The sequence below is a fragment of the Taudactylus pleione genome, unplaced genomic scaffold (assembly GCF_031769625.1).
Source record: "Taudactylus pleione unplaced genomic scaffold, aTauple2 ptg000434l, whole genome shotgun sequence".
Classification (NCBI taxonomy): domain Eukaryota; kingdom Metazoa; phylum Chordata; class Amphibia; order Anura; family Myobatrachidae; genus Taudactylus; species Taudactylus pleione.
The window spans coordinates 1,365,001-1,379,817 of NW_028284836.1; the positions used below are offsets into that span (position 1 = coordinate 1,365,001).

Here is a 14,817-nt window from a genome sequence, read left to right on the forward strand (position 1 = left end):
AATGTCCCGGCTAGAATTGGATTTAGATGCATATAATTACACTGTACTTTTCCTTTTAGTTACACTGACTAGACCCCAAATATTGTCTAATTCACTTTATCATGGTCAGTGGGTGCTTGGCCTGACTGCTGCTGGCAATTGCTTTATTTAAAAAAACCTGGCTTTAAAAACATCCATATAGGTTTGATTTGTATGTAGGGTCCTCGTGGGAGTTCATCTTACTGCAGGAATACTCCTAATAAGGTTTGTTCAGTGGGAAACTCCCAATTACGGAGCAAGTTTACTGAGCGGCAGCTGGCAAAACTTGCAGAGCAGATAAGCAACGTCTGGCTTAGTAAATTTACCCCAATATCAGCGGGTGTGAAATCACTGATCGCAGTATCTCTAGGGCGTTTCTGTAAGTAGAGAGGTGCACAACTATAAAACTAGAGTGAACGTTGTTTGGAGAATTATACTGTAATAATAATATATTAACAGGTGGATGGCAGTCATCTGCTGGCCGGAGTCCTAACCACGCTTGACAATAACCCAACCTACTGAGCTTTAGGGCTGAAATATGTCTGCAGGTGGGTCTAGCAGCCTTTAGCCTGGGTAAAGCTAGATATATTGTCATTTCTGTTAATGAATCATTAACCTTGGAGGCTATAGTGTTCATTCTAGCACCCTGCACCTAACAATCTGTGCAGTTCCTCTTTCCTGCCAGGAGTGCCGCTCTCTGCTCTGGTGCTTCTAGCACACTCTGGTCTGCATCTTAGTAGTTCGTTGCATCTGCTGAGTGTGCTAGAAGCAGCAGAGCAGAGAGCGACACCCAGAGCAGGAGAGAGGAACTGCACAGGTTGTGACAGGTTCAGGGTGCTAGAATGAACACTACGCTACACTCATGGATCCTGGCAATGCCCCTGCGTTCTGGTCCTTATAATTTTACATTTAATATTGAAACCGTAGGGACTTCCTCCAGCACTCAGCGCCCTTCCTCCAGCACTCAGCGCCCTTCCTCCAGCACTCAGCGCCCTTCCTCCAGCACTCAGCGCCCTTCCTCCAGCACTCAGCGCCCTTCCTCCAGCACTCAGCGTCCTTCCTCCAGCACTCAGCGTCCTTCCTCCAGCACTCAGCGCCCTTTCTCCAGCACTCAGCGCCCTTCCTCCAGCACGGAGCGCCCTTCCTCCAGCACGGAGCGCCCTTCCTCCAGCACGGAGCGCCCTTCCTCCAGCACTCAGCGCCCTTCCTCCAGCACTCAGCGCCCTTCCTCCAGCACTCAGCGCCCTTCCTCCAGCACTCAGCGCCCTTCCTCCAGCACTCAGGGCCCTCCCTCCAGCACTCAGCGCCCCTTCCTCCAGCACTCAGCGCCCCTTCCTCCAGCACTCAGCCCCCTTCCTCCAGCACTCAGCGCCCTTCCTCCAGCACTCAGCGCCCTTCCTCCAGCACTCAGCGCCCTCCCTCCAGCACTCAGCGCCCTCCCTCCAGCACTCAGCGCCCTTCCTCCAGCACTCAGCGCCCTTCCTCCAGCACGGAGCGCCCTTCCTCCAGCACTCAGCGCCCTTCCTCCAGCACTCAGCGCCCTTCCTCCAGCACTCAGGGCCCTCCCTCCAGCACTCAGCGCCCCTTCCTCCAGCACTCAGCGCCCCTTCCTCCAGCACTCAGCCCCCTTCCTCCAGCACTCAGCCCCCTTCCTCCAGCACTCAGCGCCCTTCCTCCAGCACTCAGCGCCCTTCCTCCAGCACTCAGCGCCCTCCCTCCAGCACTCAGCGCCCTCCCTCCAGCACTCAGCGCCCTTCCTCCAGCACTCAGCGCCCTTCCTCCAGCACGGAGCGCCCTTCCTCCATTCCCATCACACATTTCTATCAGCATTTTCCATTAGTTCTAATTACATTCAAATTATTCCATTGCTTTTATTTGTCTCTTATTTTCTACACAATTACTATAGTATAGAAGAAAAAGCCATTATAAGTGTCCTGTGCATAGGCACGCGCATTTGGGTCTGGGGGAACAGCACAATCAGGAGTATAAAATGACATGACTTATACTAGGTTTTAAATGAATATATAAATATGCAATTAAATATGGGATTAATTTCTCTATTTACCACTCTACTATAATATACATTATAAACACTGCATACAGTATACTGTAGCGTATATGTGTCAGTCACACACTGGCGCCCTCACTTTATACAGGTCCCAGCGCCGTAGAAGGTGAATCGTGGAGAATTTTCAGAAAGTGACCAAATTAAGCCTTGGCCCTTGCAAAACAGGTTTCCTTGGGTCAAGCTGCTATAAACACTGAAATCTGTACCTTGCTAGTCAGTCAATGCAAGAACTACCTGTCCCAGCATGCCTTGCGTCAACGCTGCTCTGCCATATACTTAATGAAGCTATCACTCAAGCTAGGAGGACCGGCAGAGATGGCGGCTCCTGCTTGTCTGATGGTAACAAAGTATCGTCACAGCCGTAAGCGCTGGAGATGACATCAGTGAAACTGCGGTACAGCGCATAAAAAGGGTAAGGAACGAGTGAAGACTCACACTCCGGCCTATATAAAAATAAATAACTCCTGGCTGCATAATCGGAATACTCTGCTCTATAATGTGCAGACATTAACTGTGTCCAATTCACACTCGGTCACTGTGGTCAGCATCCCTGCCTCACAGCACAGGGGTCATACAGTAGGTCACATCTGTGTAGGGTTTTTATGTTCTCCCTTTGTTTGCGTGGGTTTCCACTGAGGGTTCCAGCTTCCTCCAGCACTAAAAAGACATACTGCTAGGTTACATGGCATGACTAATGTCTGTGTGTATGTTGTAGGGAATATAGACTGTAAGCTCTGTGGTGCGCGGGCTGATTAAATATTCCCTGTAAAGCGCTGCAGCATTTTCCCAGAGTGACCAAATAACTACTTTGCTGAAGCCGGGTTTTCATTCACTGCACAGTGCCGAGATGAAGCCGGACGAGTATGAGCCCGGATGTCAGCTCTCCCCATGTGTGCCATCCAGTAAACCCTACCTTCTGGAAATCTTCTTTGGTCTTCAGGGCAGCGTCCATCTGTTCCGTGGTGTACGTATAGATGGCAGAGCGATACATGGTGCCCATGTCGTTACCCTGGCGCATCCCTGACAGAGAAATAAAGACAGAGAAAATGCCGTCAACCAGATCCTGGTCTCAGTCAGTTGCTGCTATAAATATATGATAAAACAATAACCAATCTGTGACAGAGGGGGACAAGTAAGCCCCCATTACAGGAAAACGCTAATCAAAAATAGTTTTTCATTTTTTTATTTAGAAATTGTCCAAAAAGATCACTGACCTTTCTAAGTGTCTTTGTAGAGTGTACAGAGGGTCTCATTCAGACCCGCTCACAAGTGGGTCGACGTTTGGCTGCGGGCACACTGCGCGTGCGCAAGCCCCGGAGCGAGAGAGAAATTCTCTCATTCCGGGGCTCACTACAAAAGGGGCAGCTGTCGATGTTGATCGACAGCTCGCCCCGTTTTGGGGGCATGGCGGGGGGGGGTGGCTTCACAAACGGAGGCGTTCCCATGCGAACGCCTGCCATTTGTGGGCGGCCCACTGGCTTCACCAGTGGGAGAGCTTCAGGCTCTATTAGAGCCAGAAGCTCTCTGGGGCTTGCGGCCACGAGACCCTACCACAAGGGTCTCGTCGCCAAGCCCCGATGGTCGCAATGGTCTTGACCATCGCGACCATCATCCTGGCCGCTCGTTTAAGCTGTGGGTGGTCACCCACAGCCTAGCGGGCGGCCAGGAGGAAGGAACATTTTTTTAGATGCGGCCGCCCTCATCTGGACCTCTGAATGAGGTCCAGATAACATAACATTTATTCACTAACCCTTTTCATGATTATCAACAGCAACAGTGACACTTCCAGCTCTGAGCATCCAGTTCTAGAAATATGACAGAGGAGGTGCATCGTACTGTAGTAATGGATCAGATAGAATAGTCAGTAGCCACTGGCGTAACTACCGTAGTTGCATGGGGTGGGGCTGCTATGGGGCCCAGCCCGCCTCCAGGGCCTGGCCCTCCCCCTGCACCTATGGTGCCAGGCACGTCCTCCAGCTGCGTACTGCACAAGGAAGGCACATATGCTCTCCTGGTCGGCTCCGCCTCTCCTCATTGACTGTAGCCGCCTCCTCCCAGAATCTGTCAGTGAGCAGAGATGGAACTGACCAGGAGAGGAGGTGTGCCTGCCCTGCGCAGTACACACTGAAGGAGGACGCGACCACCAGAGGCAAGTCGAGGGGAGGGGGAGTGGCCAGATGGGTCAGCTTTACATTTATTGTAATATTTGGAACTAATACCCCTAGTATTTCATACTGAGTATAGCTAAAGATGCATAGACATGGGACGATTTTTCTGAACAATAACGTACAACGATATAGCGTTCACATCGTTCAGTGTGTATGCAGTGAACGACCAACGTTGCGCACTCTCACTGGGCAATTACGATATCTTTTGTCGTCTGTACATGCATGCCAATCTGACGATACTGTCAACAATTGCCTGTTCAGAGATGTGGCAGGATGACTTCACTGAAAGATATATATCATTGATACAGTATCTGTCAGTGTGTACACACAATGCCTATCATAGACACAGTATCTCTCAGTGTGTACACACAATGTCTATCATAGATACAGTATCTCTCAGTGTGTACACAATGTCTATCATAGATACAGTATCTGTCAGTGTGTACACACAATGTCTATCATAGATACAGCATCTCTCAGTGTGTACACACAATGTATATCATAGATACAGTATCTCTCAGTGTGTACACACAATGTCTATCATAGATACAGTATCTCTCAGTGTGTACACACAATGTCTATCATAGATACAGCATCTCTCAGTGTGTACACACAATGTCTATCATAGATACAGTATCTCTCAGTGTGTACACACAATGTCTATCATAGATACAGTATCTCAGTGTGTACACACAATGTCTATCATAGATACAGCATCTCTCAGTGTGTACACACAATGTCTATCATAGATACATTATCTCTCAGTGTGTACACACAATGTCTATCATAGATACAGTATCTCTCAGTGTGTACACACAATGTCTATCATAGATACATTATCTCTCAGTGTACACACACCCACCTCTGTACATCATATGCACAAACCCACCTCTGTACATCATATACACACCCACCTCTGTACATCATATGCACAAACCCACCTCTGTACATCATATACACACCCACCTCTGTACATCATATACACACCCACCTCTGTACATCATATGCACACCCACCTCTGTGCATCACGTACACACCCACCTCTGTGCATCACGTACACACCCGCCTCTGTGCATCACGTACACAACCGCCTCTGTGCATCATGTACACACTCGCCTCTGTGCATCATGTACACACTCCCACCTCTGTCCATCATGTACACACACCCACCTCTGTAGATCATATACACACACCCACCTCTGTACATCATATACACACACCCGCCTCTGTACATCATGTACACACACCCGTCTCTGTACATCATGTACACACACCCGCCTCTGTACATCATGTACACACACCCGCCTCTGTACATCATGTACACACACACCTCTGTACATCATGTACACACACCCACCTCTGTACATCATGTACACAGACCCGCCTCTGTACATCATGTACACACACCCACCTCTGTACATCATATACACACCCACCTCTGTACATCATGTACACACCCACCTCTGTACATCATGTACACACACCCACCTCTGTACATCATGTACACACACCTGCCTCTGTACATCATGTACACACACACACCTCTGTACATCATATACACACACACACCTCTGTACATCATGTATACACACCCACCTATTTACATCATGTACACACACCCACCTCTGTACATCATGTACACACACCCGCCTCTGTACATCATGTACACACACCCGCCTCTGTACATCATGTACACACACACACCTCTGTACATCATATACACACACACACCTCTGTACATCATGTACACACACCCACCTCTGTACATCATGTACACACACCCGCCTCTGTACATCATGTACACACACACACCTCTGTACATCATATACACACACACACCTCTGTACATCATATACACACACCCACCTCTGTACATCATGTACACACACCCGCCTCTGTACATCATATACACACCCACCTCTGTACATCATGTACACACACCCACCTCTGTACATCATATACACACACACACCTCTGTACATCATGTATACACACCCACCTATTTACATCATGTACACACACCTACCTCTGTACATCATGTACACACACCTACCTCTGTACATCAAGTCTACATGCACACACCTTCCCCTGTACATCAAATATACGTGTACACATAGGGCTTATGGTTTATAAATAACAACAAACACGGATAAAACCAGCAAGACTAAAATTATCGGGCGCCCCGCACAGAATTATCGGCCGCCCTCCACACTTTAGCACAATAAATGTAGCACACTGTAAATATATCACAGTACAATGGGAAGTTTTTTATGAACAGAATTTAAAGATTAAACGTTCCTTGCAAACGTATTCGGCTGAGGTATGACCTTACAAAGATTAAAAGGCGGAATGCTGGCTAGTAATTACTGTTAAACTATGATTAATGAAGCCATGCCTCAATGCTCAGCTTCCAGGGTGCAGGAAATGTAACCCGTGGTCTATATCCAAGGAGCTGTAAGCAGCAGATATCCCCCGGGCTGCACGGTAGGCCGCTATGGAACTGAAGGCGGTAACAAAACATGTACAACTAGAGTATGTGGATGCCGGGGCACAAACACTAAAGGGGAAATGTATCAAGCCTTGGTGAGAAATACATTTAGTAGTTGCCCAAAGCATCCAATCAGCTTCTAATGCCGGGTACACCACTTGGCCAACGGATCGTCCGTCCCGATTTATTGTGTATGCAGGTTTGCATTCACACTTACCGACCGATAAGTCTGACCACAGGAACCAGTAGCGTAATCATTATCGGTGGTACCGTCCGGCATATGGGTAGGCAGGTCAGTCGCCTGTACACATGGGGCCTGATTCAGAGCCGCTCGTAAGCGGCCGCTCGTTCGCTCCGAGCGATGTTTGCCCAACTGCGCATGCGTACGGATCGTTATACGCATGCGCGAACCAGTCAGTGCGGTCGAAATTCATGTGCTCGCAAAATAGCGAATGCCTGCTATTTTGAGTGACAGGAGGAGGCGTATGTGGTTGGTAACAGGGGAAGGTGCTTGAAAACGGGGAGTGGAGATCCGAACGCAGGCATGCTTAAAGGTCAAAACGGGCGTTTTATGGGTGTGCATAATTAATACAGCAGCGTCATTGACCACGTCACTGGGTTATTTTATAGCCAGAACTGCTCGCATGTACTCGATTAATCTAATAAATAGCGGACATGACGTAGGATGCGAGCGGCCAGGGAGCGTAGTTTTCCAAAAAACGACCGCAAGTTTTGTTCGCTCGTTCAGACATAGAGGCGTGAACAGACCGCAAAGAGAGAACGGTTCATTTGAATAGCCAACCCTATTTTATGAACGAGCGAGCGCAAATAGCGTCCGGCTCTGAATCAGGCCCATAGGCAGAAATATATATCGGCATCTGCCGTGCTGCGCGGCTGACATTATATATCTGTGAACGGCGTAATTTACAGATATATCGGATGTACACTCTTGTCGATGATTAGGACGATATATCATTCGTCGGCAGTACAAACGATATATCGTCCAGTGTTGTACCCAGCATAACTGTCATTTATCTAGAACATGAAAGTTAGAAGCTGTTTGGTTGCTATGGGCAACATTTTTATCTCTCTCAAATGTTTGATAGGGGATGTAGTTATGTTGCCAGCAAAAGGGATGCCGGCCGAGGTGGGTTTAGGGTGCTGGAAGGGGGATTAGAGTTAGGCACCACCAGGGGAGGTTAAGGTTAGGCACCACCGGTGGAGGTTAGGGTTAGGCACCAGCGGTGGGAGGTTAGGGTTAGGCACCACTGGGGGAGGAAGGTTAGGGTTAGGCACCCCCCAGGAGAGTTAGGTTTAGGGTGTTGCGGGAAGGGAGGGTTAGGGTTAGGCACCGCCGGGGGGAGGTTAGGGTTAGGCACCACTAAGGTAGAGTTAGGGTTAAGGGGAGGGACAGGAGGGAGTATGCTTACGTACCAGCCCCTGTCGGGATGTTTAGTCTTCGGGCGTCGGTATTTCATACCCATTCCTTTGATACATCTCCCCCTCAATAATTTCATCTTATTTCTCCTCAATGACTATCAATGCAATGCTCCTTATTACCCATAATGAGCCCAGCCCACCACACACTAGGGGGGTGACAATCTATACAGAGAATTGTCAGTGCGACAGTCCCCTTTCCACGTGGTGGACAGTGAGCAAGTTGCTATAGAAGCCAGCGATCACAGACAATGCACCTACCTACCTGGCTCTCAAGTGCTGCAGCTCTTTTGTATTTGCCTTAAAGTAAATATTATGGGATGAATGTATGTAAAGATTCTTGGTGTACATTAGATGTTTACTTAGTTTATATGATGTATGAACTGAAGTCCGCTTATAGAGCTCACCATTCAGTATAGTTTCCATTGTTTCCCTTCTTTACCCCATAATCCCCTTACACCCTCCCTCTCAAAACTCTGCTGACAGTCTGTTAATTATACTCCTTTCATAATACAAAAGCTGGGCGTGTGGCCTAGTGGTAAGGGCTGTGTGTGACATCACTGGGGGCGGGAAATAGGACATTTAGGAAACAGGTACTAGGAGGCACAACTGCTTCACAAATACAATTGCTTTGGGGTGTGGTGTAGTAGCAGGGGCATGAGATCATCGTGCGGAACGGTATGGCTGTGCGGCATGTCTGCCCCGGAAGGTCTAAATATATGGCCGAGCAGGGTCACTGCCCTACTCTGCCACACCACCTGTAACAGGGGTAATATAAGCGTTTAGTACCAGTGAGGTTTGGCATTTTTTTACATTTGTATATGAAAGTGAATTCTACTGTTTGAAGGATAAACAGACCGTTAGATCTTCTGTCATTTTCTCTGCACCGCAGGTACAGTAGATACGCATTGTACACTATGTAGACAAAAGTGATTGGACAATGACAGCAAATAGATCAGTGAGATGTTATGGACGTCAGTACTTTGGCCCTCATTCAGAGCCGCTCGCAATTAGCGCTCGCTCGTTCAGAAAAAGGGGGTGGCTATTCAAATGAACCGTTCGCTCCTTGCGGTCTGTTGATGCCTCCATGTCTGAACGAGGGAACAAAACATGCGCTTGTTTATTTTAAAAATACGCCCCCTGGCCGCTCGCATCATACGTCATGTCCGCTATTTATTAGATTAATCGAGTACATCGAACAGCGTATGAACTGCTCGCTAGTCTTGTGGTTGGTTTTTCCTACCGCAATCTTGCGAGCAGTTTTGGTTAAAAGACACCCAACTGACGTGGTTGATAACTCTGCTGTATTAATTATGCACACCCATAAAACGCCCGCTTTGACCTTTAAGCACGCCTGCGTTCTGATCTCCACTCCCCGTTTTCAAGCACCTTCCCCTGTTACCACCCACATACGCCTCATTCTGTCACTCAAAATAGCAGGCATTCGCTATCTAGCGAACAAACAATTTTCCGCCGCACAGACTGGTTCGCGCATGCGTATTACAATCCGTATGCATGCGCAGTTGTGCAAACATCGCTTGGAGCGAACGAGCAGCCGCTAACGAACGGCTCTGAATCAGGCCCTTTGTAGGTCCCCCACGTGCAGTGATTACTGCAGACGCCCTTCTTGGCAAACTGGCCACAAGTTCCTGGACAGCAGCAGGGGGTATGTTCTGCCATTCTGCCTTATGTACATGACCAACTGTGACACTGAAGAAGGTCGAGTCGGCCTAGAACACACACGATGCTCCAATTCATCCCAGAGGTTCTCAATGGGGTTACAGTCTGCACGCTGAGCTGGCCAGTCCATCAGGGTCACTGAATTTTTTGTACACCAGTCCAGCATCGCCATGAAAACTTGACAGGTGGCATTGTCATCCTAATAAAAACATTCTTAGAACTACAAGTGCGTGGGCCTCCCTACGATGTGTTCTTGTCAAAACCACCACATTAGTGGCCATTTGGAAGTTGTGTGCAATGGTATGTGCGACGGTGTGCAATCACTTTTGTCTGCATAGTGTAGTTGTCTATTCCCCACAATAAGGGGCAGCGTTGCTGGTAAGAGGGGCGTAAATGACTTAAAAAATACACGAGATAATATTGTGTTTCCTTCATCATACAGAGCCATATACAGATGTGTCCTCATGCTTCTAGCCTCCTTGCGACGTGCCATGCCATGACGTGACTCAACTCTGAACGTCTTTACGTATGACTTTTTACCTTCAAATGTGTCTTATTCGCATAGCGATGCAAATAGGTAGCACAAGCATCTTTTGGCAAGGTTGGTGATGGCATTACCATGATGATCCTTTCTCCCCTCAGGGCAGAATACTGGCATGGCTGGTGGTGGCACTCCCATGATTACCCTTTCTCCCCTCAGGGCAGAATACTGGCATGGCTGGTGATGGCACTCCCATGATTTCCCTTTCTCCCCTCAGGGCAGAATACTGGCATGGTTGGTGATGGCATTACCATGATGATCCTTTTTCCCCTCAGGGCAGAATACTGGCAAGGCTGGTGATGGCACTCCCATGATTACCCTTTCTCCTCTCAGGGCAGAATACTGGCATGGCTGGTGATGGCACTCCCATGATTACGCTTTCTCCCCCTCAGGGCAGAATACTGGCATGGCTGGTGATGGCACTCCCATGATTACCCTTTCTCCCCTTAGGGCAGAATACTGGCATGGCTGGTGATGGCACTCCCATGATTTCCCTTTCTCCCCTCAGGGCAGAATACTGGCATGGCTGGTGGTGGCATTCCCATGATGGCCCTTTCTCCTCTCAGGTCAGAATACTGGCATTGCCGGTGATGGCACTCCCATGATGGCCCTTTCTCCCCTCAGGGCAGAATACTGGCATGGCTGGTGATGGCACTCCCATGATGGCCTTTTCTCCCCTCAGGGCAGAATACTGGCATGGCTGGTGATGGCACTCCCATGATTTCCCTTTCTCCCCTCAGGGCAGAATACTGGCATGGCTGGTGATGGCACTCCCATGATGACTCTTTCTCCCTTCAGGGCAGAATACTGGCATGGCTGGTGATGGCACTCCCATGATTTCCCTTTCTCCCCTCAGGGCAGAATACTGGCATGGCTGGTGGTGGCATTCCCATGAAGGCCCTTTCTCCTCTCAGGTCAGAATACTGGCATGGCCGGTGATGGCACTCCCATGATGGCCCTTTCTCCCCTCAGGGCAGAATACTGGCATGGCTGGTGATGGCACTCCCATGATGGCCTTTTCTCCCCTCAGGGCAGAATACTGGCATGGCTGGTGATGGCACTCCCATGATTTCCCTTTCTCCCCTCAGGGCAGAATACTGGCATGGCTGGTGATGGCACTCCCATGATGACTCTTTCTCCCCTCAGGGCAGAATACTGGCATGGCTGGTGATGGCACTCCCATGATTTCCCTTTCTCCACTCAGGGCAGAATACTGGCATGGCTGGTGGGGCATTCCCATGATGGCCCTTTCTCCTCTCAGGTCAGAATACTGGCATGGCCGGTGATGGCACTCCCTGGATTACCCTTTCTGCCCTCAGGTCAGAATACTGGCATGGCCGGTGATGGCACTCCTGTGATTACCCTTTCTGCCCTCAGGGCAGAATACAGGCATGGCTGGTCAGGGCACATTTAGGCTAAATCGCACTATGAAGATAGCACAACCACAACACATGATGAGCGACAAATATTACAGCGCCCAAAGAGATGGAAAGATGGTAACACGAGTGACAGAAATCAGTTCTAGTGCACCGTCCCATTACTGATCTACTAAACATTGCTCTCAATTCTCCTACAAGCTATAAAATATGTCCCTGAACTCAGCGTCATTGCGTCATTCTGCTGCACTGCGAGATAGCAAACTACTAATACACCGTACGCCTGAAATCTAGTGCTGACAAGGAGAACAGGTGCATTTCCAGTGCTTTATTATTACAAGAGCCAAGATGAAATCACCATGGGGCATTTATGCAGCCAAGCCAAGCAAAATTATCCAGCAACTTATTACATTAAACAGATAGCGGCAGCTAGTGCTCCGCCCCGGGGTGATCTGTGAGCTTGTAGACAAAAAAATATCTTTTAATGAAAATACATAGGAACACAAATACCCATTCATCACAAGTACATTGAGTGAATAAAAATCAGCTGAAAGGGCAAGTCTACTGTAGTTGGTGGTTATATAATAAATGTGCAATGCTACAAGACACGTCAGAAAGACGAAATGGAGAAATACCTGCAACTATTTCTTTTATTGTTCTGTAATATTGAGGACATTATTTTTGCATTGTAAAGGAACGGCACCCTGGAAGCAGTTTGTATGCATAAACTACTGGAGTTTATTGGGGCAGGAAACACCAACATTTCGAGTCTTCTCAGGACAAACAAACGACACTGCAGCGTCACAATTAAAGGACAACAAGTCCCTGAATAAAGAACTTCTGTTCTGAAACGTTGGAACATCTATTTCTGTCTTAGGGCAAAAAATGACTAAGCGGCGGTTTGACGGCGGTTTGTATTCTATTCTAAATCCCGGCGGTTTGGTGGAGGGTTCTATTCTGTTCTAAACCCCGGGTGGTTTGGTGGTGGGTTCTATTCTGTTCTAAACCCCCGGGGGTTTGGTGGCGGTTTTGCAGCGGTTTCTAAATGACAGCTCTGTTCTATTCTATTCTAAAATGTGTTCTGACTGTGGTTTGGCGGCGGTTTTGCTATCTGCAGATTTACTAAGGCCAAAACAGCTGCAAAACTGCCAGCAAAACATACTTTAGAATAGAATAGAACAGGGCTGTCATTTAGAAACCGCTGCAAAACCGCCACCAAACCACCGGGGTTTAGAATAGAGTAGAAACCGCCGTCAAACCGCCACTTAGTAAATTTTGCCCTTAGTGTCATCCCATGATTACACCACTGCTGTGTTGGGTATATAATATATACAGTATGCACACATTAAAGAATGCAGTGTTTTCATGTACTTCACGTGTCAAGAAACATTGGTTTTGTTGGAAGACAATATGTTACAGTTCATTTCATTAACTATAAGGGGGTATCTTATGTTACTAGATTGACAAATTATTGAGATCGAAGATTGATGGTGCTTGGAACGTACAGGACCTGTTTAGTTACCCACGGTGTCATGAAATCACTGGACCAATTGTAATTGCTGAACTCTCTGTAAATGTAGATTAAATACTCCATATTTTATGCCATAATTAAAATTAATTGCCGGCATATTATTTAATAGAATTTTATGATTACTAAAGAAAACATGTAGAAAATAAGGATACATTTAAAAAAAATTATAATAATAAAAACCAGCCTTAGAATGCGGCCTCTTGTAAAAATTCTACTCAGATTCAGTTTCAAATTATTAACCTAATGATTCTCTATACATTTATTTGGACATTTTAAGTAATTAAAATTTAAAGGCTGTCATGACGATTTAAAAACAAAAAAAAATAGCTTTGATCATATGACCTAATAGTAACACAGGGCCTGATTCAGTAAGGATCGCTGTTGCGATCACAGAGCCGTAATCGCACGCAGCCTCACTGCGAAAATATGCTAATGATTGTAATCGCAATGCTGTCGCAGCCTAACATAAGGACGCCTGCTTTACCTTACACACATCCGTAGTACTTAGCAAGTCTGCGAAACCATCGGTAACATGGAGTACCATCGCAGCCTCACGCACACTTGCACAAGGTCTGACCTTACTCAGGAACTGCTAATCTCAGCGCACGCAGTGACAGCGCAAGCTGCGTATGGCATCGCAATGGCTAATTTATGAGACACTTCTATATCTGTGTGAGTCTGTGGGCCTGATTCAGACCCACTCGCAAGCGAGTTGATGGTGGGGCACTGTGCAATCGCCACGCATGCCGCGCGTGTGCGCAAGCCCCGTAGCGAGTGAGAAATTCACTCGCTCCGGGGCTCGCTACAAACGGGCGGCTGTCGATGTTGATGTCTATTAGAGGAGGAAGCTCACTGGGGCTTGTGGGAACGAGACCCTACCACAAGGGTCTCGTCGCAAGTCCGATGGTCGCGACCATCACCTAGCCGCTCGCAAAAGCTGTGGGTGGTCACCCACAGCTTAACGAGCGGGCAGGAGGCCGGGTAAAATAAAAAGCGGCCTCCCTGATTCAGTGTGAGCACTCGCATTTTGGGAGCGCCTCTGAATCAGGCCTTGTATACGAAGCACAATAGAACTTGGCGTGGAAAAAAGCCGCAGCTACTGCATCGTAGCATTTCGTATACAGATTCAGGGACGCAGTCGCACATAGATATACAAGTGTCGCATATCAAATTCATATCAGCACAGTCTGCTGTGCCGCATTTCCGTGCGGAAAAGACGTAAAAAAGACGCCCAGCACTAGTAAAGTCACTCGGAACCTGTCGCGTTATGAGGGGCTGTTTGGCGCGACTGCATCAAGAATGTACGAGGACAAATCTGTAATAAAGACAGTCTGACCAAAATTTGTTACTGTAGAATCTTCTTCCCTCTCTGTGTAACCAGGACAATGCTGGGATACCGGGCTGTATATGCTGTCATATCTGTTAGGATTCTTAATACATGGGCTTTTATTCATTTTTTTCTCTAAAGAAACTGCTGGGTTCAGCCTCATACAGTCAGGTGCATAAATAT

The 14,817-nt window shown here is 47.8% G+C and overlaps 1 protein-coding gene across 4 annotated transcripts in view; it reads right to left on the reverse strand.

Moving 5' to 3' along the window:
- MSRA (methionine sulfoxide reductase A) overlaps positions 1-14,817 on the reverse strand; it is a 431,273-nt gene that overhangs the window by 110,469 nt on the left and 305,987 nt on the right. For all 4 annotated transcript variants that reach the window (XM_088447548.1, XM_088447546.1, XM_088447547.1 and 1 more), the window contains one exon: positions 3,000-3,106. In XM_088447548.1, the coding sequence (XP_088303674.1) occupies positions 3,000-3,106 (107 nt within the window). The remainder of the gene's footprint in view (positions 1-2,999; positions 3,107-14,817) is intronic.